Source organism: Gallinula chloropus (genome assembly GCF_964237585.1).
Source record: "Gallinula chloropus genome assembly, chromosome: 1".
In the NCBI taxonomy this organism is placed as follows: domain Eukaryota; kingdom Metazoa; phylum Chordata; class Aves; order Gruiformes; family Rallidae; genus Gallinula; species Gallinula chloropus.
Genome location: NC_140085.1, coordinates 64126343 through 64151137, shown reverse-complemented (window position 1 = coordinate 64151137; position 24795 = coordinate 64126343). Strand labels below are relative to the sequence as shown.

The 24795-nt window shown below is 40.3% G+C and overlaps 1 protein-coding gene across 1 annotated transcript in view; it reads left to right on the top strand.

Moving 5' to 3' along the window:
* TRHDE (thyrotropin releasing hormone degrading enzyme) overlaps positions 1-24795 on the top strand; it is a gene marked incomplete at its 5' end in the record, with an annotated part of 210923 nt that overhangs the window by 137713 nt on the left and 48415 nt on the right. Inside the window, 3 exons of the mRNA XM_084270637.1 lie at positions 2508-2573; positions 5115-5302; positions 24546-24634. Coding sequence (XP_084126763.1) covers positions 2508-2573; positions 5115-5302; positions 24546-24634 — 343 coding nt within the window. The remainder of the gene's footprint in view (positions 1-2507; positions 2574-5114; positions 5303-24545; positions 24635-24795) is intronic.

Genomic DNA, 24795 nt, shown 5'->3' with positions numbered 1-24795 from the left:
GGTCTGGTGATGTCCTCAGTTTAAAAGCAAGCTCTGGTGTGAGGAGACATAAGATAGAGATCTGTAAAAGCATGGGGAGGGAGAAGTAGGAAACGGTAGTTCACTCTCTTTTCTAGTGCCAGAACAAGGGAGTGACAGATGACATGAGCAGACTGGCAGACGTTCAAAACAGGGGCATATCCACACAGCTGATCATTGAAGTGGTAAATGCTTTTTAATAAGTTGTTGCAAATGCTAAATATTTATGTGGGTTCAAAAAGCAAATGGCCAAATTCACAGAATATAACTACTAAGTTAAAAGATCATAATCTGCTCAGGATTCCTTGTGCCATGGAGTGCTGGATAATGGGAGAGCATGCTAGCAAAGTTTCACTGTATGTGTGCCCTGTTTTATACCCTTTCTAGGTGTCTGCTACTGCTTATTATTGAGAACAAGGTATTGATATATGAGGACATTTAATGGGACCTGGTTCTGTAGCTTTCTGCTCTTGTGGTTATACAAAGTGCACTCAGATTTTGAATTGCAATGTAGCTTTACTGTTGGAAGAGTATTTTGATACATGCTGTCATTTAGGACTGCTTTTTGTGCTTTTTGTGCTTGTTACACATTCGATAAGACTCCTGTTTGATGCTGTGTGTGTGGACTCAGTGCAGCTCTCATGGAGCAATGAACGAATGGACAATCAAGTTGTATGGTACCAGGACTGTTCTCATGCTGTATTCATCACTGTATTTTCTTATTTCATTGTAAAAGCTAGGATTCCTTTTGTTTTCCTTTGTATGATAAATGTGTTAGATTGGAAGATAATACATTTTTAACTGAGTGACGAGCCACAGCTAAACCTCTCGATATGTATATGGGAGAAAAGATGAAAAGGGCAGAAGCATGTGGTCTCTTTGCAGTCTTTCTGAATGCAAAATCTAATATCTAATGGTAGATGGGTAAACAAGATTATCACCTGGATGGAGTAAATCCTCAAGTGTTGCACCCATTTTATTTTGCTGTGTAACAATTCTGAAAGCAGCTCTCAGAAGGCCCAATATATGCACCATTTTCTCATACCACTTCAGAGCTATGTGTATATTTGTTGGCACTTCCCTTTTCCCACTTTTGTTTATTCCTATTTTAGCTTTTTAATGTGCAGTTCAACTTCCTTAGCTTTGAAAGCTATTAAATATACTGTGCTTCAGATGGTTCTGTGTTTTTAGACAAAATGGGAGCACAGTGTACTATAGGTGCAGCCTATATGATACTGTCTGTTTTCTAAGTTCTTCTCATGACATTGTTAGAGTAGGCACTGCATTTACGGAGTCAGTGTTCTCATTTAGCCTTCCTAGCCTGTGATTAAATGGGAGTCGCTGCCTGTTGTACTCGGAGTTGGCTGACAAAAGCTAAATCTGTCACAGGTGCTACAATTTGTGTATCAGAAAATTTGCTTTCCAAATACTAATTATTCCCAAAGTATCTTACTTCACATAAAGCACGGATAACAGAGTCAGCAGATTTGTCCCAGTTTTATCATTGTGCTGCAAATTAGGGTTTGTCTCCTGCCATTGTGTAAAGTGAAGATGGTAGAAATTCAAATGCAGGGGTACCCATTGATTTATAACCTCTGATGTGTTTTTTCACTTAATTCTTCCAGTCAAACAGTGTTGACTCTCCAGAAGTCATTAAACACGAGAAGCATTTTGTGCCTGAAAAGCCCAGTCTTACCTGATCATATGCTTAAACTATTAATTTGGGAAGTTAATTTGATGTGATGGTGGCTTATCAGGTATTACCTTTCTGGTTGCTATGGGAGAAAAAGGGACCCTCAGAAACTGAAACTGTGGCTGAATAAAGGAAAGCATTTGGTTTATAATCTTTCCAGACATTGATTCATGTATGTTGTGAAAACACACATGGACGTACCTGTTCACAAACACAGAACTGAGTTCCTGTCACCCCTCTTCCACCGCCCCCTGTCATGGAGAGCCTTTTTGATAACCTGTTACAGCCCCAAGTGCCAGCATGATATATTTTGACATTGAAGCACCAGGATTTCCCTAGATGAGAGTTTGTAGTTCATGTAGCCTATTGCTCAGTTAGATCATTTGTAATAAATCTAGCTATCATCCAAGAGAGCAAATTTGTTAATGACCTACTAAAATAGCTACTGGAACTGTGAGCAGCTTCTTTCATTGCCAAGAATTACCAAAGAACCCCTTCTGAGATTAGACATGTATTTTAAATGTATATTCAAAATATTTAGCTTACTGAGTGACTTACACAGAGAAGGAAGAGCACTGAATGCTGTAAATGAAATTTTAAGCTACAATTTTTGCATTGTAAACGAGCTTAAGAAACTGTTTATTTACTCCCTTAGGATGAACATATTGTATATTTCTAGATTTCTGACAAATGCAAACATTAATATGATTTAACTTACAATAGCAGTGATGCACAGCTCTAGTTGTTTGGCTTGTGTATAGTAATACTGATTTGTATTTTTATTTTATTTCTGTAGGACTATTTAACCATTCACAAGTATGGCAATGCAGCCAGAAATGATCTCTGGAACACGTTGTCAAAGGTAATACGCTTTAATCTATTGCATTGAGAGAGAAGCAGGAATTTACTGTGTTATTTTTCTTGGTGAGGTTAGGAATGAATAGTACATATTGAGATCCTTCAGACCCCAGAGGAAATACAAAAAGTGATGCGAAGAAATTCCATTTGACTTAACCTAGTGGCAACATTAAAACACGGGGTTTTTTTGCAGCATTTCTATTCTTTGTTATGTTAAATATAGTCCTTGCTTGTGCCGTGTCACTGATGCGCAGTAAAAGATACTTTGTGGAATCCATTATCATTGACTTTAGTGGTGGCACGCTGAGGCCCGTAAGCTGGAAGGCACATGAAAGCGCCGTGCCTGGGCATTTACATCAGGCGTGTCTGTGGCTTTGTGTGGAGTTATGATTTGAGCGAAGGACAAAACTATTAGAGGTTTAAAGTGTGGTGTAAACAGATAAGTATTTATTGTTACTTTTGACACGCCATACAGACTTAAGAGTTGTTACGTCTGTGCACCCTTTGTTTGCTGTGCCCAAGCTCGGCTCCTGTTTCTAAGACCCAGGTCCAGAGTTTAATTTTCATAGTCATCCAAGGACACCTGAATTTCTCACCTACAGAGCTCGTGTGGGCACTCCTGAAAAATGACAGAGTGCAAGTCAGTGTAGAGAACAGTCGGGGAGTTTAGGCACAAGTTCCAATTCCAGCCATACATAAACATGACAATCTAGTTGTAACTATTGACACCAAAGCTAGGATTCATCTGGAAGTCAAGACATCTGCATTTATCTAGACAAGCAGGTATATACTCATAAGTGAGGTGTCCAAGCTGCAATTGTTGTCAGTGAGGACCAGATTAATTTGCCTGTTCGTAAAGATCTAACAAGGTTTACCTTAATTTACCCTGTCTGGCTTCCAGTTGCCACATGAGATAAGCATTTCTGCTGTAGGTCCACTAGTTCTGCAAGAATGTGTTGAATATTTTAGAGCATCTCATTTGACATTTGGTGAATAGAAACAACTGGAGTCCTCAAAATCTGGTCAGTATACTCAGCACTGAGAGTAAATCAGTTGACTAGGCACTTTATAGTGAAACTTTGACTGTTGACTAGGGACTTGAGTTGTTCAAATATAGGCAGTCAGTGCCAGATTAGGTGCGGTAGGGTGTTCAAGACATACAGAGTCTAAATAGAATCATAGAATCACTTAGGTTGGAAGAGACCTTTAAGATCATTGAGTCCAACCACAGCCTAACCCTGCCTAGTCCACCTGTAGACCATGTCCTCAAGCACAAATGGTTCAATGTAACATCTTTGGGAAAATCCATACTCTTGTGGAGTGGCAGGTCAAGGTCAAACAACATTGACCACCTATGTGTGGGCAACTGAGCTGAATCCTATGTCTCTACTGCCTGATGATGGTAGTTGAGATGTGTAACATACAGTCAGGCTCTTAAGACTGTGTCTTAATCTGAATTTTAATGCCACTGCAAAAGTCTGTCTTCCTTCTCACCTGGTGTCTTCCTCTGTTAAAGCCTTTGGGACAGTTCTGGACAATGAGAGGTCTTAAAAGAACAGCAGAACCCACAGCTAATCAAAAGAAACTAAGAAAATGAGACTGTGTTCTGGTCTGTGACCACTATATAGTATTGTATGCTTATATTATTGTATGCTAGTGATTCCATTTGCCTCTCCTGTAAGCATGTTTGTTGCCAGATGCTTTGTTCCTAATGCATTGCAATTGCTGCTTCAGTTCTAAAGACGTCTTGCTGGGTTCTACTTGTATTCATCACAGGTTGTTCAGCCTGTGATCTAGGACTGTTTGGCAGCTGGGGACATTTCCATTGCTGAAGAACAAATGATGTCTGTCATTTTCCTTATACCCAGTCTCATCCCCCATGATGCCATTGTATCTCTTTTTGTTTCAGATGAAAAATCCACTTGTAAAACAGCATTTTTATTGACATACAGTATCAAGTATGAAAATATTTCTGCGCCGTGTGTTATGACAGGTGCAGTTTATGAAGGAGCAGGAGATATCTTGGTGCACATGGCCTCACGTTGGACACGAGGGACAGTTTTCTCAAATAACTAGTCATTTGATTTTCAGAAAAGAAAAGCTCTGTACTTCTAGAAATCAGGCCCTTTGGAATATGCCTTATCCTAGGTACCCTAAACCAAGTGACGCTGTGTCTTTTCATCTAGTCAAGAACATCTTTTGGAGAAAGTCACCCAGTATTTCTGGGCTCTTACTAAAAGCCTGTAAAGCAGGTAGTTTCTTCTGTTAGAGCAGAAGTTCCTGAACAATGTGGGAAACAGGACTTTCTGACTGCTGTTCTCTTCTCTGGCAAAATTGATCAATGATTATTTGTAAGAAATACAGGAACTGTATTTGTTAAATTATGTATTGTGTGTGTACTGGGTGTAAATTTGTGTGTGTGCATGTATGATGACTGTTTAAACATTTAAAACTAATTATGGTCATTGTGACCATAAAAAAAGAGTTTTATGTGTTGGATGGTGATATTGCTTCAACATACTGAAACTTTTCTTTTTTCTTGAAGGCTTTAAAAAGGGTTGGAAAATCCGTAAATATCCAAGAAGTCATGGATCAATGGACACTACAGATGGGTTATCCTGTGATCACTATCTTGGGAAATGAAACTTCAGACAATGTCATAGTGATCTCCCAAGAGCGTTTTGTTTATGATAGTGATGCTAAACCCAAGGATCCTACCCTTGGAGACAACAGGTATTTACATTTCTCAATGAGTATCTTTCAAGAGTCTGTAGTTGTTTAAGTGTTTCATGTGTGTATTTCTCTTTAGAAATCTATGAGCTTTCTTGGTATCAGTAACATGTGGTGACTCTTCCAGTTGACCTAGAGTAAAGATGAGGCTAGATAAAAGAATCGGGAAAAAAATCACTAGAGTAGTAGAACAAGATACAGATTTTAATGTGTCCATTTGCATCCTGACAGTTTTCTCTGTGACTTTTTGTTATGTCTTGCATCACACATCTGTTTCCTCTCCTTTCCGTTTGACTTTGTCACACTCCATGAAGTGAATTGGGATGTGGTTCAGAGGTCTGATACTTCTTTTTAAGTAATTCTTTGGAGTGGACCTCTCTATGCTCATACATTTGAGTAGGCAGATGTAGCCATGTGTCAGATGCATACTTTGCTCAACTCAAGAAGCATCACAAGCTGAAATGGACCTCTGTACAAGGCAGGGGCTTCCAGCTGTTCAGTTTTTAAAGCCAGCTGAACTGGTCCTATGGAGACTGTTATGTTGGCTGAAATCCACACACTCTGTGGGTACTCTGTACCCACGCTTTTTCCACTTCTTAGTTTGTTTCATTTCTGTTTTGAGCAGCTGACTCCACACACTTCCTTCATCCCAGAGATGAACTGACATTCCTGGCTGATGCTGGGGAATCCTTGTCTTACTTTTAAAAGCAGTTTTGGCATCATATTTGAAGGCCAAAAATATAGACCTGATGCTGGAGAATTACAAGGTAGCCTTAGAAACTTGTGTGTTCACCTCTTCATGCTCAGTGGGAAAGAAGGCACTCTGTCAACTTTGAGTACTCTTCATTTGTCCACTAGATTTAAGTCATTAAAACATAAGATTTTATACCAAATTTTGAATGACATACCTGGAACTTACAGAAAATTCTTGTTGAGGAAGGTCTAAAAATACAGTTATGTTTATTGGCAAATGTTTAGAAGTTTGTTATCCTTTTTTGGAACATTAATATTTTGGAACTCAAACATGACACAGAGTAAATAGTTATTTTTTCTGTCTGTATTGTAACAATGTATTAAGGGTATTAAGCATCTGTTTAAGTTCTGGGCTGAAACTAGTTCCTCTGTTAAAAAAAAAAGGTAAAACAAGTGAATGTGGACTGTTGGAAGTATTTATGACTCTCAGTTCAGTGCAGCATGAGAGACATTCTCCATTACTTATTTGAAAATTTCTTTTGTGCAGAAGTATATAAGTGTAATGTAAGTGGGTTTTACTGCTCAGAGAAATGGAGATTATTAGGGTTTTGATTGATTAAAACAGATATGTTAAACTTTTTTATTTTAGAGACTGTCTTCAATAGATTTGATAGGTATTCGATATTGCTAACTGCTGCTATAATTCATGACTAAAGACTACTGGGTCTGTAAAGGTGTGCTTTGTAAGGTGGAATATCAGGGGTGACATGCTTGGTTGACCCTGGCAGAAGGCCAGGTGTCCACTGAAGCTGCTCTTATCACTCTCCTCCTCAGTTGGACAGGGGAGAGAAAATACAGTGATAGGCTCCTGGTTTGAGGTAAGGAGAGGGGGAGATCACTCGTCAATTACCATCACAGGTAAAACAGACTTAACTCAGGGAAATAAGTTTATTTTTATTACCAACAAAATCAGAGTAGGATAATGACAAATAAAACCAATAAAATAATGAGAAAGTGGGAAATGGGTGTGGGTCAGTTCATTACACGTTGTGTCTGCCACTCCTTCCTTCTCAGGAGGAGGACTCCTCACACTCTTCACCTGCTCCAGCATGGGGTCGCTCTCATGGGAGACAGTCCTTCATGAGCTGCCCCAGTATATGGTCTCTTACATGGGGTACAAACCTCCAGGACCAGACTGTTCCAGCATGGATCCCCCACAGGGTCACAAGTCCCGCCAGCAAACCTGCTCCAGCATGGGCACATGCCACAGGGTCATAGCCTCCTTCAGGCTCATCACCTTGCTGCAGCATGGAGTCCTCTGTGGGCAGCAGGTGGAACCTCTACTCCCAATCATCTTCCATGGGCTGCAGAGGGTCAGCCTGCTTCAACATGGTCTTCTCCACAGGCTGCAGGGGAATCTCTGCCCTGGTGCCTGAAGAGTCTCCTCCCCCTCCTTCACTGACCTGTGTGTGTACAGTTGTTCCTCACATGTTCTCACTCCTCTCTTCTGGTTGCTGTGTCACAGCATCTTTTTCCCTTTCCTAAATATGTTACCCCAGAAGCACTACCACCATGTCTGATGAGCAGCCTGTGGCTAGTTGTGGGTCTGTCTTGGAGCTGGTTGGCATTGTCTATATCAGACTTGGGGGAAGCTCCTAGCAGCTTCTCACAGAACCCATCCCTGTAGACCCTCTGCTACCAAAACCTTGCCACACAAAGCCAATAAAGGTGAGAATTAGACTTATTTTTATTTTCTTATGAGACATTAATTCAGAATTCAAACTATATCTTGCAGTACATGGAAGGGCAGTGTTCTACACCAGCAGGGCAAGTTCTCATGCTGGGTTTCATAGAAGACTTTGTCTGCAGATTTTATAATAATTATAATTTCTAAACATTGGAAGTAAGATTTAGTGCCATAGAGAGAGCACAGAGAAAGATATCTGCATGAGCCCTGCTTGGAATTTACTGCCATAACGGGCAGTACAATACAAATTACATGTATCTTCTTTGGGATGTCTCTTTCCTGTTCTCTTCCCCCTTTGGATTTGTTTTTCTCTGTGCATCCACGTCCTTTTAACCACAAATGGGAAGGAAGCCCTTTGCCCAAGGAAGGCTTTACAGATGGGACCTTTACTCCAGGCAGTCGGATGACAGAGCTAATTTGCTACTTCCCAGTTGAAGTTATTTGAAAGTCTTTTTATGCACATACAAATACCAAAGAATCATATACATTCAGCAAAAGGTGAAACTTAGCTATGCCATTCACCTTTCAAAAGTCACCCACCAATTTATATTAAAGTCCTACGGCTTACTTAAAAATTAATGCCTGGAGTGTTGTAACAGGGACTGTGCAACTCGGTGCACTGCCCACAAGCACATGTGGCTCAGTATGCACAGTGGCTCTGTGTCATTAAATATCCTTTCATGCCATCAAATTAAGTGGAAAACCAAGATTGACATATTGAAAATAAATGTAACATTTTGACCTAGATCTTTTTTAGAGTTTTTTGTGGGGTTTGGTTGTTTTTATTTTCTATTAGAAAAGTCACTATTGCTTCAATTATTGTGAAAGCAGTAGACAGGGAAAATCACATTAATGTGATGTCATTTGATAATTCATGGCACATTACCTTGGTCTGTAATGTTGCAAGAGCTGAAGTTTGTATGAGTTGAAGTTGATACAAAGGGGCCAGTTCTTTCTAGAAATACACAGAAGGGGGTGATAGCCAGGTGGGATACAGCATGCTGGTGGACGTTCAGCACTACTGCAAAATGCAGTATTCTGTCTGATTCTGCAGGTGGCTTCGGTCAGGAAATTGGTAAAGGTTTAGTGACGTTCAGTGAGGCCTGATAGCACAGTTTGATGTTGTGGGTGGAAGGCACAGAAGTGTGTGTGTATGTGTGTGTGTTTATAGAAATGTATATAGGGTCAGTCTGCAGGCTTTGGGGGTGTTATGTATCAGTGGCCTAATTCACAGTCCAATAAAGTCAGTGCTCATCACCCCTACGTGACCCATGAATTAGGCACTGAAGGCATGGCTCCCTAGGGTACTATGATAGGCACTGTAAATAATGGAGAGCAAATGCTATTTATGCCACATTTGAGGCCCTGCTCTTGCAGAGCAGGTGACATTGGCTTCCTTAGGGTGGTTTATCAATGGATTAACGATGATGATAAGTTTAAACACCGTAAATAGTAGAGCTGCACAAAGCACAGAAAAATGTACCGGTCCAGGCTTTCCCAGGAGTTTGTCATCTAAACAGACAACACAATATGCACTGTAAGGCTCCAGGGAAGCTCTTAAAGCATCCATCCACCACATAGTCTTTAGTTATCCAGAGATGGGGCTGTGGTTCAGCATGGCTCGACAATAAACGTCGGTTCTGTTGCCTTCAAAGTGGTGAGGAGTTTAAACTCCTAGTTCAGACCCTCTCTAGGCAAATTTAACTTTGCCTGCCTTTAGAAAGAGTCACTTCAGAGTAGGTCTTTGAGATGTCTCTGCTGCATAAGAAATGTAAATTAAGAGGAAACTGAATATTTCAGAACCATTCTAGTTTTATGACGTCTGTGCTTTTCTTTATGCTATCTATTTATGCAGCAATTAACTGTTAAAAATGAAATTTGAAGCAGCACGGGGTTTTTTTCCCCCCTGAAATCATATAGAGGAATATACAAGCAGCAAGCAGATTTTTCTAAGAGATAAATGGTAAAAGTGAAAATTGTTGATACCTTTGACAGTGGTTTACTCCTACTGCTGCCCAGTCCATTACTGTAAGTGTCTTTAATTCTACTGCAGAAGAGAATGATTACGTATAGTTGATTTTCCCATCTCATATACAGTTGGAATCCTTGTCTCTATAACTGTGGAAAAATGTGTTTCAAGTGCCATATATATAAAAACTGTGATTTATTTGTGCGCACAGAATCGACTGACTATGTGGCATGCTAAACTCTTAACATTTGGCCTGAAATTATAAAAGGGATACAATTTCACTTCCTTGCAATCTGAACGTAGATTTTACTTGACACTTAATGCCTTTACGTGACCCATACTTCTTATTTTATGAGAGAACAAAACCCAACAATGACAGACACCATTTCTAGGAATTCCATTCCCCAGAAGGACCAAAATCACCAGTTTTGATTTGAACTGTGAAGCCTGTCGTTGGTACAATGTTTCAGTAGCAATTTCAGCTTATCCAAGCAAAAGTTTAAAACTCCTGTAATAACTGTGTAATTCATACCCTTCCCCCGAATAACAATTCTTTAGTTATGTGTAGGTTCAGTCCTGGACTCCTGTGAGATCAGATTATGCCCTTACATTATAAGGCTACTGGGGATGAGGTGATATTCCATCTGACAGGGTTCAGTGGGTTTCCCCTGCTGACAGAGAAAATGATGATTTTAAGGCACCAGTCTCATCCATCATTACAAGAATGGCTCACAGATATGACAAGAAATCTTATGAAAAATAATCTGTGGTCTAGACAATAAACTAATCAGTTTTGATGAGAACCATAAACCTTTTATGTGCTGTACCGAAGAGCATACCAAAGCTTTCTGGTAGAAGTTTAGTCTTTTAAAAATACACAGAGCTTGTCTCTTCAGAACTGGAGAAGTAACCTTTCCAGTGTTATCAAAATAATTAAGTTCGTGTTGCTGAGGTAATATTCACTTGTATAGAGTTCTTATCATACACACAGTTTCTGTAGCTAATCTTTGCTTGTTCATGATAATATCCTGAAGGGAAATGTCTCGCTAGGCATTGAACACAGCTAGCTGTGAGGAAAGAGAAAAAAGGAAAAAGTACAAATTGGGGTATAAATAGGGTATTCATACGTGCTGTAGGGTGGCAATCCTCTGTGCCTTTCTCCATGTGACTGGACTAGGGGAGATTCAGTCAAAATGGTGCAAGCCAGGGACATGACCAGCAAAACCAGGGCTGTGCAGACTCATGGGTCTAACACCATGTAGTAATTACCACAACTGAAAGGCTTTACAACAGGCAGCAGAGCTGCTCAGCAGTCACTCCACTCCAAGATGAATGATTAACTGCAAAATTTATTTCCCTTCAAGTCTCTTCTGAATTTCCTACACAAAGCTCATTTATTCAGGCTTTGCGGAAAAAGGGTTGTGCTTGTCCCTTTACTGATACTTATTTGAATAGTAAAAGCACAGCTTGGTTTGGATATTGCCATGTGTATTCTTACTTACTCATGTGACTATCATTTGAGAAGTGATGGGGAACTTACTCTGTCCACTTATCAGCTGAGGGGCTGGTTAAACACAAATCAAAATGTTCGGGGCACAAGGGGAATGCTGATAAGTATCTTTGAGCAATTGTGGAATAATGTAGCATACACAGAATTAATTTTATAACAAAAAGGACCATTATATGGACAAATATTGTTCTGTAAGGTGAGGAAAAAGGGCTAACAAAATATAAATGGAAAAAGAAGTACTCATTTACCAACCTGTCTCTGAGAAATATCCTCTCATCTCACATTTTCTCCTGTCCTTTGAGTGTTTTCTTGTTATGCCTTTCATCTTTACTATACCTGAAAGACTGCGCTTATATCAGCGTTTCTGCTAGAAACAACTTCTGTGTGGCTGCCTGGGGAGTAGATGTGGTACCCTGGTTCATCCTGACTGACCTGAGTGCCTCTGTATTGGCTATAATAACAATGAAGGGAATGGGCTCCAGGAGAGGAAGGTACTGGTGTATTAGGCACAGAAGAAATAGAATTACCAGGAAAATGAGTTCTTAGTGAAGTACAGAACTGTGTGTGTACACAGATGCTGTTTTAAACCGAGTTGTTTTGCTGATCAGGTGAGGGCTTCAATATACTTTTTGCTGCAAAAGACTGAGAAAAAGTGTGGGGATCTCCTTCCCTTTATGTGTACTCTGATGTTGAGTAGCAGACAGCTCTATGACACCAATGGATTTAGGGCCAGGCCTTAACCCCAGCAGCCTGAGAGAGGACTGTGCTGTGTGGCCTGCTGCTCCTCCAAAGGAGCAGGAGGAAGAGCTGCTCCTGTGCGGGACCTGGAGGAAGGCCGCTGCCTCCAGCACGTGTCGGAGTGGTGCCTTTGCTGTTGGATGCTGGTGTTTGCCAGCACAATACTTGTGTTGTGCACTGCCTGCTGCAATAGGTGGGGTTTTTTTCTGCCATAGAAGCCACTGTAGAGTCCCCAGTCTTGTCTTGCTTTATTCTTTAGAGTATCTTCTGATTGTTGCATTATTATTAAATCAGAATGGGAAATGCTCTTAAATTCTTTTTTCTTGCACATTTTTGTGCTGTGATGTCTCTTCAGCAAGCTTTTGCTGTTAGCAAAGATCTCAGAAATACCAATTTTGTTTCAACACTTTATTTCCAAAACCATTTCACAGCTTCTATTTATGAGACACACTTCTCATTCGGCAAACTTCCAGTATTCTCTGGTGTGCAGGATACAGGCAACTTCCAGTGTTGGAATTTGCAGAATGCTAAATAAGACAAAGCTGTGTCACTGTGTATTTGTGTCATTGCTTCCTGTGTGGTGGCAGCACTTGTATCCTGACAGAAGTTAGACTGATAGGGAAAACCTGATGCTGTATTTTATTATCACTGCAGACTGTGTCACTTTTCTCATCTTATTTGCTAATATTAACTCTCAGGAATTGCTAGATACCTAAAGTGGTTAATTAACTCACATTAATTAAATCAGTTTCATGGTGAGGGAAGGAGCATATACTCGAGGACAGTGTTATGTTTTAATTCAGAGTGAGATGGAGAGTGGAAGGGAAGAATGAGTGCTGGTGGGGAGCTGTAGGGGGAGGGAGAGAAGGGGAATGCCATATGCCAGGGTGAAGACATAAGCCCAATTTTGGAGCATTAAAAAATTGTGTAGCCAGAGCAGGCAAATGTGGAGAACCAGGGAAATGGAGAACATGCTTGTCCTGGTTCTGGCCAGGCCAGAGTCAACCTCCCCAAGCAGCCAGCAGAGGTGAGCTGAGTCAGCCCGGGCTGTTTCCACACCACCTGACATCACTCCCCCATAAGAGGGGTTGGTTGGGGAGGGGTGCTCCTATGTGCCTTCAGGTCAGTCTGAGTGCAGCCATGGTGTCCGGTCAGTCCTTGCATCAGTCCAGTGCTCTATGTTATCACTAGGTGTAAGTGAAATTTGCTGCAGGCTGTTATTGTTTCCCTTTCAACAGTTATTTTGTCAGTAACTTGTCCTTATCCCAGCCCAGGGAGGCTCTGTCTGTTTCTCCTCTGGGAGTGAGCAAGGGGGTCTGTGGTGCTCAGCTGCTGTTTGGTGCTGAACCACCATGGTGCTTAAAATGAGGGCTTTAGTGAAGTAAGGAGCAGGTTGGGGAAAGCCCAAACAGCATTTGTCAGTGACAAGGGTAAGGGGAGGCATGAAGGTGGATAAATGTCATGTTTTGTTCACTTCGTAAAAATCAGAGATGTGGATTTTTCCGTAGATCAGAGGATGAAATTACTTATGTGCTCCCTTTTTTACCTCTTCTTCCTTTTGCTTTCTTAAGTTGTCGATAATGGGTTTATTTTCATTATCTCTGTATGTGAGCCTTTATGCTCGATAGTAGAATCTCAGATTTTATGGTACAGATACTTTGGTGGAGCACTCTTAGGGAAGTTTACTGAGGAAAGAAAAACTATTACAGGAATTTTAATCTTCCTTAAACTCAAAATATCCTGAGGAAAAGTCAGAACTGAACATTGTAATACACTGAAAAACATTTGGTGCTAAGTCTCTGAGAACATATTGGACAATGGTAGGCATAGCTAAATTGCTACTCTTCTTTCTACTAAGGGGGTCCTCTCTCAGCCCATAACAAATTCTTCAACTGTGTGCAGTAGAAGCCTCAGGTCTGCACCCTGTAGTCAAGGGACTATGCTCATGGATAAAGGACAACACAAAGATGGGATTTGCCTGATCAGCACCACATGTGCAGTTCTGCAAGGACGTTTTGCACTGGTGCAAGATGGAACAGAAGATGCTGGAGAGATCAAGAGCCTTTATTGGAGGCTAAGGAGGCGGCTGTTAGAATAGACAATTAGCACTGCTTAAACACAGCTTCTTTCTATCCATCTCTGACTCAGCACTCAAAATTGCTTGTCACTTATGAAAATGAATCCTTTTGTGTTTTAGTGTAAAGAGGTGATGTTAGGCAGGGAAAAGAGAGCGTGTACTGACAAAGAGTTTAGAATCATAGAATCATAAAATTTGTAGTGTTTGTTCTTTGCCCACAATATTTTTCTAAATTTAGTAAGGTACTGTGCTAGCACTGACATTGAAATAAGTCAATTTTAGAGAGCCCCATAATATTTATAATCACCTGATTTATATTTTTTGTATGAAATATTAAGCTAAAATTACACAGAACATTGTAGAAAGTTTAGTAATCAGAAAATTATAATTGGATTTTTTCTTTTAAGAATGGGTAATTTCAGTCAAATTAACTCATTTAAATTACCTTGTGTCCACCCTTAAAAAACAATCAGAGAGAAGGAAAGCGTGCTTTATATGGGATGGCAAAGTCATGAATCTGGGTTTTTTTAACAGTATATATGTGCTATCATCTTGAGTCAGTCCCATAGTGCAGAGCCCTACATGGGCTTTTTCATGCTAGTGCTGCTGCAAGAGCACTTGAGGCTCTTCTATCTGGGACTTGTGGTTTCATTGCATTGGTAAGGGCATAATATTTGGCATAAGACTCAAAAGAAATGCAAATTGTTTTCCCTGTTTCATCTTTAGTATTTAGTCATTGCTGAAATTATTCCAGTGAAATCCAGGAGGAATTAGAACTATGGCAGATTAAAGGAAAACCACAAAATCCACATCTGTAATACATTGCTGTTAAACTTGTTAAATGCTGTTTTGGCTACAGATTAATTAGTGTCAATGATTATATTAAAATACATGCCTCTAAAATACATTCCAGCAATACCATATTGGCATTGAAAATATTTTCCCATCTATATCTTTCTATTTAGACCTCTTACAGAAAAAACCCAAATGATGCCTAATCTATCCTAGAAATAATTGTTGCTCTTAGAAGGTAAATATCAACCCTTGTTTTAGAATATACCAGTATGATTGCTTTTTTAACATAAATTTCTAAATGAAAGCATACATAGTAGACAGATCTATAAAATTAGCAGCTGTATTGAGGCAGGACTGCAAATAAGGAGGTTTACCGTCAGAAGAAAGTCAACTCGGAATTGCTAGTTAGCATCTTTCAAGACTAGAATATATGGCTTCTAGTCACCCTCTCACACAATTCTAAAAACTATAAAGATCTTCCATAGTTTCCTCCATGTGTGCAGCTAAGTATAATTGGTGTTCAAATTTATAATAGGCCCACAATTCCAAATACCTTCCAAATCCCCAAGTTTTGCTTCCCTCTGAAATATATAAGTACAGCTACACATCTGATCAGAGACTTCAAAAACCTCAAACTAGATTAATCATAGCTGTTAAAAGGCAAAACTGCTCTACAAATTGATTTCTGCTCCTCTATGAAGCATCCAATGAGTTCACTTCCATAAAAAGCTCTCAAAAAGCTCAGTTGGTCAAAAAACTCCGCTCAGTTGGTCTCAGCTACTTCAAATTGTCCTCCTTTATCCGTTTTCATCTTGTGTTTGTCTTTGCTGCAAAGGTAGTGAAATCTTCCCTTCCTATCTGCCATCTTCCGTGGTGACAGGGTACGAGGAATCCCTTGACAGCCTGTCTCGGCGTAGGAGGTGTAATACTTCTGAGAGCAGGAATAGTATCTTCTGTTGTGTTGCGCCTCTGGGCACAGCCTACAACCACTTTACTGGCACGTATTAAATCTAATGAAATCTCTGTTCTTCATTCGTGTGAGAATGATATTCACAACACAAATAGATCGTCTGCTCCTTATCCATTAAAAAGAACTAACACTCTGTAGAATCACGTGTAATAAAAGTATGTGCTTTCCTATGATATTCACATGAGCTTCCCCTGGAACTTGACATACTCTTTTGCTGAATGAGATACTATACTATATAATAACCTGGGAAAATCTCTATGATGCTTTTAAATTATCTTTCCCAACACGATCTCTGAGAAAGCGTGGCTTGCCAAATTTTATCCTGCTACTGCTGAGTTCCGCTTCACGTTAATCTCTTTCCGTAGCGGGAGGCTCTAAAGCTGATGTGCTGTTCAACAACTTCCACTTGTTTCCCACTCACCACCTTATGTCTACTTGTGCTCCCAGCCTAGGGATAAATGCTTCCACGTATCACAGCAACGAGGCTTGTAATTTCGTAGATTAGTTGAGTACGCTTTCAGGTTTTCCGTTAACAATTTATCTTGGAACCTTCCGCTATCTTCGTGTTAAAAATGCACTGAAAACAAAGGCGGCCTTTTGCCTTGCTCGCAGGAACTGCAGCTGTCTTGTCAAGCAGAAGAAATGGGAGATCTCTGCTCCCTTCAGCTGGTTCACACGTTATCAACCTTCTGTGCCCTTTATTTTATAATGGGCTTTGAGGTTATTAGCCAGAAACTTAATGTTTCTTTTGCTGGCCTACTATTTGTATGTGTCTCTACAGATCAGCTGAGTATGCAAGCGAAATAAAAAATACAAATCTTTAATTCTTAGTTTTAATTTTGTTCTGGAAGACTTACCTGCTTTCTGAAAGGTCACATTTTCTCATTACTTTGCTTTTGCGTTCTTCTGTCTCTGAAATCCCAACATGGGTTCATGCGGATGGCTCATAGCAAGGTTATCCCCATGGCAAGAAACGTCCTTGTCGGCATTCTGACCTGATCTCAAAGAGTCATCACTGTTGGCAAGAGCCACACCGGGAAGGTGTCTTCCCCTCGGACTCAGCACTGCTCACGCAAGCATATGTCTCAGTGTAGATGAGATTTCAGCATTCTCCATCTGGAGAGCTGAGAATGGGAAACTAATGCCAAGGAGTCCTTGATCCTTATTTCTTGTCTTCAGCCACTCTGGATGTACTAAGGAGATAGAGTTGCCATTTTGGCTATTAAGTTCTGGTGGTTAAAACAAGGAGCCAGGTGTCTCAGCCAGTCAGTTTTTGGGTTGGATTTTCTTTTTATCCTTTTTATTCATAAATTATTTTTATGCCTCTCTTTATCTCTTTGTTAAATAGCTTTAAATCATATGCTTCAATGATACAAAGTCTCAGATTGTTATGTTCTCAAAATACAAAGATTAGTAAGTGTTACAGATGAGCAAGAAATGGATTCCCATCCCACAGAAATTTTCAACATATCAAAACATTTCCCTGTACTGAATCAGGACAAAAATCAAAGCAACAAAAAAAAAAAAAAAAAAAAGGGGGGGGAAAAATGGTTTAGAACATTCATTTCAATCCTGTAATTTCAGTACTTTACATTTCAATTTCTCTCATTTTAACTTCTCCCTTCAATTAACTTGTATTTCAAGCCAAAATTCATTTTGAATCAGCAAATTGGAAGTTTTTATTTAAATAGTAGTTAAAATGTTTCAGCAATGCCTGTTTTAAATATTACAGTTGAAAAATCTGTGCTGAAGTCCTCTCTTCTGAGCAGCTTGGTTTTGAAAATTGGCCTTTTCCAGTTAGAAATGAAAGTTTCAGTGAGAATTGTTGTCAACATGGAGTAGATGGAGAGGCTCATTTAGTTGCTTGCACAGGTGGCTGATGCCATTGGAGTTGCCCTCAGGTACGTTGCTTGACCTTGCGCTGCCACTACATGGGTGGGAGTATCCATAGGTGCTGGGCCATATCTTTCAGCCCCTGACAGGTGTCTCAAATACCCCATGGCAGCTCATTTAACATCACCTTGCACAGCTGAATTTAGCCCAGGGAAACTAAGTCATAGAAGAGTAATGGCTGAGATTTCACCAGTGTCAACTGATGGAAGATACATTATTCCTGTTTTTCCAACCAGGAATAATTTAGGCAACTTGCAATTTCATTTCTCAGCCTAGTAAGCTGTTTGAAGGTACGTACAGCTTTTGCTGAAAGTAATTCTGCAGTTGTGTTGCATGGGGAGGGATTAGGGAAAAAAAGCAGATTGCAGATCATTTTCCATCTTTCACTTTAGTGACTTTGTGTGATGCCAGTGTACATACAGCCTGTGCGTCCTCCTCTGATGGTGTGTTCTACCTGGAGAGAAACTGTGTTCCTGTGCTGTTGGCACATTTGAGCAGAGGGTTGTTATCTAAGGTCCCTTCCCACCTAAACCATTCCATCATATATGTTCACGATGGACACTACACTTTGAAATAATTATGCTTCTTCTACCCTGCTAAGAGGCAGGTCACTTAATTTGCTTTTGTGCATAGAATTTTAATGTTGCCATTTATTCTTCTGTTGTTAGAAGTACTAAAAATAATGGGTTTTTTTCTAAAGTCTGCACATTGTTCTGTTCCTCTACCTTGTCATGGTTCTCCTCTTTTGATTTTTCTAGCTAAGTATATAATCAAAGACTAATAATAGATGTCTTCTATATCTAGATGTATGTAGCCTCTTGTAATTTTTACTCTTCTTTATGTATTTTTGGAGGTCTAGCATCCTCTTTAATGATTACTAAATAAAATAATCTGTACTGGGATAAGAGAGGTGTTCTCAGTTAAAAAATACAAGTAAAAAGTGAGAAATTAAGTGGCTGATTTTCTCAGTGGAGGGTGATAGCCCATTACATTCTTGAGAAACCTGTGCTGAATTTTTTTCCTACTCAATGATGTGATAAAGGGCATGGAAGAGTGAGGTGACAGAGTTTTTTGGTAATGGGAGGTTTGTGAGGGTAGTAAAACCAAAAGTTAATTACCAAGATTACAGAAGTATCCCTTAATGCTGGTTGACATGGTGATAAAATGACTGATGAAGCTTAGCGTTGGTAAATGCAAAGGTGATGCATGCGGGAAAGGCAGTGCTAACTTAGATGCACAGTGATGGTTTCTGAAGAAACTCTCTCTCAGGAGGGAGGTCTTGAAGTTATGGTAGGTAATTTTCTGTAAACATCAGCTCAGTGTGCAGACACAGTCAAGCAAATAAATAGAACAGTGGGGATTAGTATGAGGGAGCACAGAGGGCAGCTCTGGCACTCTAACCTGGAAAAGAGTATAATAGAAAAAATACAGAGGTGGACAATAAGAAGGATTAAGTGTAGGTTCCATGTAAAGAACAGCAGGATAGATAACAGTCTTTAACCCAGAGGTCTGTAAGAGCAGAAGGATACAGAGGCACATGGGTTGCTCACGTCCATTCCCATTCAAAAAGCAGGTTATCTGAGTTCTGCTGCAGTATTTTCAGTACGGCAGTTCTGTCACTTTACAGGAAGAGTTTGCATTACCTGCATGCTCTTTATAATGCAGTCAAGGGTAATCTTCTGAATACTGAGTGGATATCTTTGATTTTTTCTGTGAGTAGTGACCTGGAGTAGATGAACTTCTGTGTTTAGATCTGAATCCGGTGAGAGAGGAGAAATGTCACTCGAAGAACATGGCATTCACTAGAGGCAGTGGTGGGTGCTTGGCACGTTATGGTTACTAGGATGATGACTCTTGAAAAAATCTCTGGAGAAATCATTCATTAATGTGAAAAAGTAGTTAAAAAGATGTGCAAAATCTGAAACTCCAGGAACCTCACCTTTTGTTATGACGGGAGATCTTTGTTTCGTCAGCAGAGGAAATACTCTACTGCCCGTTTTTGGCCTTACAAAGCTCTTTACAGAAAAGCAAACCAACTGTTCCACTGAAACTCCAGTGTTATTACAACAGTACTGTTCATCACAGTGTGAGGCATTGTGATTGCTTTATACTTTATGGTCTCAGAATTTGCCCACAAAGGGATCTCCGCTCTTAGTAGTTGGAAGTCAAGGTATAAGCAAGTACCCATCACAAATATGATCATTATCTGGGTCAGATAAAGTACACTAATACTGGCTTATGTAGTCATTATGTCATGCTCAAGACAAAAAGAATCCGTGTAATCTAAGGAGAGCGTAATTAGCTTCTAGTATTGCATGTACCTTGGCAAATGCAGGATTGTAGCACTCTCTCAAACAAGTCCCTCTGATAATTCTGTAAGTTGAATGGAGATGCTTGCATTGGTATTATGCATTGATATGCTACCAGGAGGGAAAAAAAGCACCAATGCATTTCCTTTAACTGTGCATGGTATCCTACCACACATTAGCAGTTTCTGACTTGTAAATTATCAGTAAAAGGCTTATTTACACTACCTTTCCACAAAATCACAGAATCATAGGGGTTGGAAGGTACCTTAAGAGATCATCAGGTCCAACCCCCCTGCCAAAGCAGGCTCTCTAGCTCATATTGCACAGATAGGTATCCAGATGGGTCTTGAATCCAGAGATGGAGACTCCACAACCTCCCTGGGCAGCCTGTACCAGTGCTCTGTCACCCTCACTGTGAAAAGTTCTTCCACATATTGGTACAAAACTTCCTATACTCTAACTCGCACCCATTGCGCCTTGTCCTGTCTCCACAGTGCACTGAAAAGGGGCTGTCCATTTCCTCTTGCATCCCATACTTAAGATATTTATAAACATTAATAAGGTCCTGCCTTAGTCCTCTTTTCTCTAGACTGAAGAATCCCAGATCACTCAGCCTTTCCTCATAGGGGAGATGATCCAGGCCCTTAATCATCTTCGTAAAATCCCCCTTTCCCACATCTCTTCAGGACATTTACGACTCAACAATGTTATTTTTGGTGCAATTTGTATTTACCATGTCTGTTCTAATGTTCCTCATCCTCGGTGTTGGTTTCTAAAATTCCTGAAGTTCTCCACAATTTAGTGGCCTGCCTTTAGCTTCCTCTTTAAGGTGACCAGGTTTGCATCCAGAGGGTCATTGCATACGGATCTGTCTGAAGCTCAGCAGCATCTCAGACAGATTGGACACTCGGGTTGTTAGCTTCATCTCACTGAGGGGCTGAGTGTGCTACCTGAACAGGCGTTAGATTCCTACAGACATATTCTTGAAGGTAGGAGGACAAAATGGGTTGTTTCAAGTCCTGCTGCCCTAGTCTCTGGGCCCTCAAGGCTATATTCGTATTTTCACTGGAACCAGTTGAGTAGCCAGGAAGAGCAGGATACTTTTTCCCCGGTCAAATGCATAGAGAGAGAACACTGATGGTGCTCCCAACATAGGAAGAATAAATAAAAGACCTATACTACGGCCAGACAAAGCAGGAGGAAAACAGGCAAATGGGCCCTCTTGATCTTTCCTCTGTAAAGTAGAAAAATGTGCTAGAAAAGTACAAGACCTCAGCTGTTTCCTAGTCACACACGGAGAACACGGTCTACATGGACCACTCAAGAGATGTTGCGTGGAAAAAACTAACAAATGTTCATGAAAGGTGACCCACACACATCTCCTTCACTTGCACATGAAAAGGTTATCCACAGCTGCTTTTGTGGCAAAGGCAGAAGTTTCACTGAGAATGAATAGGATTGGAAGGGGAAAGCAGGTAAACATGCAGAGAATGGCAGCAGTACAAGCAGGAAGAAATGGGTTTCTGGAAGTCTGTTAAAAGGAAATCTGTGGTTTACCTGGTAAACCAGTAACCAGGGGGATGAGATTTGGAGGTTCTGGAGAGTACTGGGAACATCATTTGAGCTCTCATCTTGGGTAGAGAAAGGTTAAATTTACCAGTATTTATCTTCTGGACTAAATCCACATGTGTTATCTGAGGATGGCTGACTTAGACGAGTTGTATTCCACTGCTAGATCACCTCTCAGGGAGGGATCTGTCCTTATTTCAGTAGGGTTTGCCTTAATTGGAGGTAACAAAAAAAAAAAAAAAAAGTATTATAAAAGTATTTTCTGTATAGATACTGCAGTGTACAGAAATGTTTTTATGAAGTTCTTTCTCAAAACAGTGTCTGTGTATATGTTTGTACACTTTTGTGTATGTGTATATATGTGTTTTAATAAGCTAAATAGGCAGCTCTCAGTATGTTTTACTTTGCAGTATAACTTTTAAAATAGGTGTTGATCTCGAGTCAGAAGAACATGATGGAAATGCAGTTCTTTCATTGTTTTTCATATACCAAAGTTCCCGATCTTTCAAATTATGTACAAGCTTTGTGCTTAATAGTGCCTCATTTTTCTTGACATAATTTGATAGCATCTTTTTCATTTTGGAGAACTCGAGTATTTAAAACTGGGTGTGTTTTTCAAGATGGTATCTTTCCTATAAGGTTTTTTTGGACAGACTGTGAAACACTGATGGGCGCCTAGTAAGCTGTGAGGTATTTAAGAGAGTTGTAAATATTCTCCAGTCCATCACTTCACAGCATCTCCTGACTGCCCTCACCTGTCAAACCCAGAAGTTACTGCTGCTATAGCAGAAGCAGCAGGACACGATATGTGTTTTCACCTCATTACTTTGAAGTCCAGAATATTAGTTAAGCCAACAATGAACGTATCTTTGTGTGAAAACCCAACTGAGAACTGGAGAAGCTAATGCACTGGTGAGAATCCTTCTCTGCTGGCTGTACTAGGGAGAGTGGTAACATCCACCACAAGGAGTCAGCAAACTGATAAGGGCAGTAGCATCTTCAAATGCCATAGCTTACATATCCAAAAAGTGTCTGGCAGAGCATGTGCTCATGTGGAGCCTGTCTTCAGTACACGAGTAGATATAATAATTTTCCCAGTGTGTCATGATACCAAAATTCAGGGAACCCAAAATCACATGGGACACTTTTTCTTCTCCCATATGGCAATAAATGCCATGTTTTCTTTCTAGTGTCACTCATAGCTCTTTCAGCCGTACAGTTTTCCAAATATCTCCCCCTCTCTGCTGAATCACTGTTGTATGGACAATTATTTCCCAGCACATGCAGTTCTTTCTTGAGCACTGCAAACTCCCATGTGTGTGTGGGCTCTTTCCAACGAGGTGGGAAACCAAGTGTGGCAGCATGGCTGGTGGAACAGGGGGGTCTCTCCTTCCCCAAGCCCCCAAACAAGGGGTGGGGGCAGCAGCTGGTTTGAGCCTGAACTCTGCATCCCCAAACAAGTGCACAGTGGTGTGGCCAGGCTGGGGCCTCATATCGACCCTGAGCTCCAGCAGCCACATCTCCTACTGCGGGGCCGCTCTTGGTGCCTTTACGTCAAGTGTGCGGAGTTGCTCATGTCTGGAACCATTTGCTGGATCTGGCCTTTCAAATAATAGAATCAAATAATCCTTGTCCTGAGAGGAGCAGGAAGCAGAAGTCTCTGCAGTAGTCCACTCTTTCTCACTGAATCCACACAGGGGGCACTCTGTGGTGCACGGTCTGTGATCCCTGTGGTTTCCAGTGCTAAACAGCAGGCTTGTTCCACATGCAAGCAGCTGCCTCAGGTCAGCTGCAGTTGGGGCACATTTTCTGGGTGGTGGTTGCAGTTCAGTGGAGCAGCCTTCTGGGGAAGCGGGAAGGAACAAACCTAATTTTTTGGTAGCATAGGCTAGTGGTGCAGTGCTGAGTACCAGCAGGAAAAGAGCTGAGGAGGAGGTCAAGAACATTGCCCACACTCAGCCTTGCACCATTTTAATCAAATTGATCTGAAGCTATAGTCATATTTGGTATCTAAGTGTAGTGTGCAGTGATGTCTGAGTAGGGGACGTGCTCTTGCCGTGCTGCTTTGCTTAACTGCACACAGGCAAGGGTAGCACCTGTCCTGTTACTGAGTGCTTCCCCTTGACTGGTACACAAAATGACATAGCAGGCCTGTGAGGAAATGCCTGTTCTTTCACCATCTGGTGAAATTATATTTTTGACAGTTCAGGAATAGAGGTGATGATGAAGACACACAGGAATTCATCTTTTCTGTTTCTCTTCCAAAAGATTGACTTTATCGTACAGTCAATTTCTGTTTATTGAGATAGAGATATTATATAAAAGTCTTAGGCAAATTATACAGTTTATTCCAAATGAGAAACAATTCATGGTACCCGATAGGGCACTCGGGGTTGGATTATACCAACATATCTCCAAATCTACACGTAACATGTTTTTTTGCAGTTTGCATATATGTAAGTCATATTAAATGGCAGAAAGAGTGGAGATCCATCCTATTTGTTTTCTTATTATAAACAAGCAGCTGTGAAAACTCATGATAGCTTTTTAAGAAGTTGCTAGAAGGGTATGTTATTTTTAGATGTTGGAGTCCCTATAAAAACATGTTTTACCTGGAGGTTCTCTTTTTCTAAGTAAGTGTAAAAAAGTATTCTGCTTTCTTTGGGAAATCATTATTTCCTCTTTTGTGAATAATTTTGTTAAATTAGGGAAGCCTTGCAAAAAAGTCCTCGTATGATGATAGTGTATGAAAAATGCAAACCATATTTTTCATAGGTTTTTTTTAAGGTGAATGAATTCTTCATTGTTTTAATGCTAATAGCAAATGCATTTCAGAATCAAAGTAACTTGTTAGAATCCACATCTTTACACTGCTACTGAAATTGTGTTTTGATTTCTTTGACATGATCCCTGATTGCTGTGAGAAGAATCAGTTCAGTATTTTTGTTCTTAGATTCCCCCTCCTTTGTCTTGCAGCTACTTGTGGCAGATTCCATTAACAATTGCAGTAGGAAATACGAGCCACATCTCATCAGAGGCAATTATATGGGTGTCTAACAAATCAGGTAAAAAAAAAACTTTCCTCCCAGTGGAATCTCATAAAGCATACTTGTGTTTTCCTCAACTGTTTCTTTGGAATTGATCCTAGATAATTGTTTGGTTTAGTTACTCTGCACCCAGTTTTAGCTATTTAAATGAATTACAAAAAAAGGGAGAGTTGGGGAGG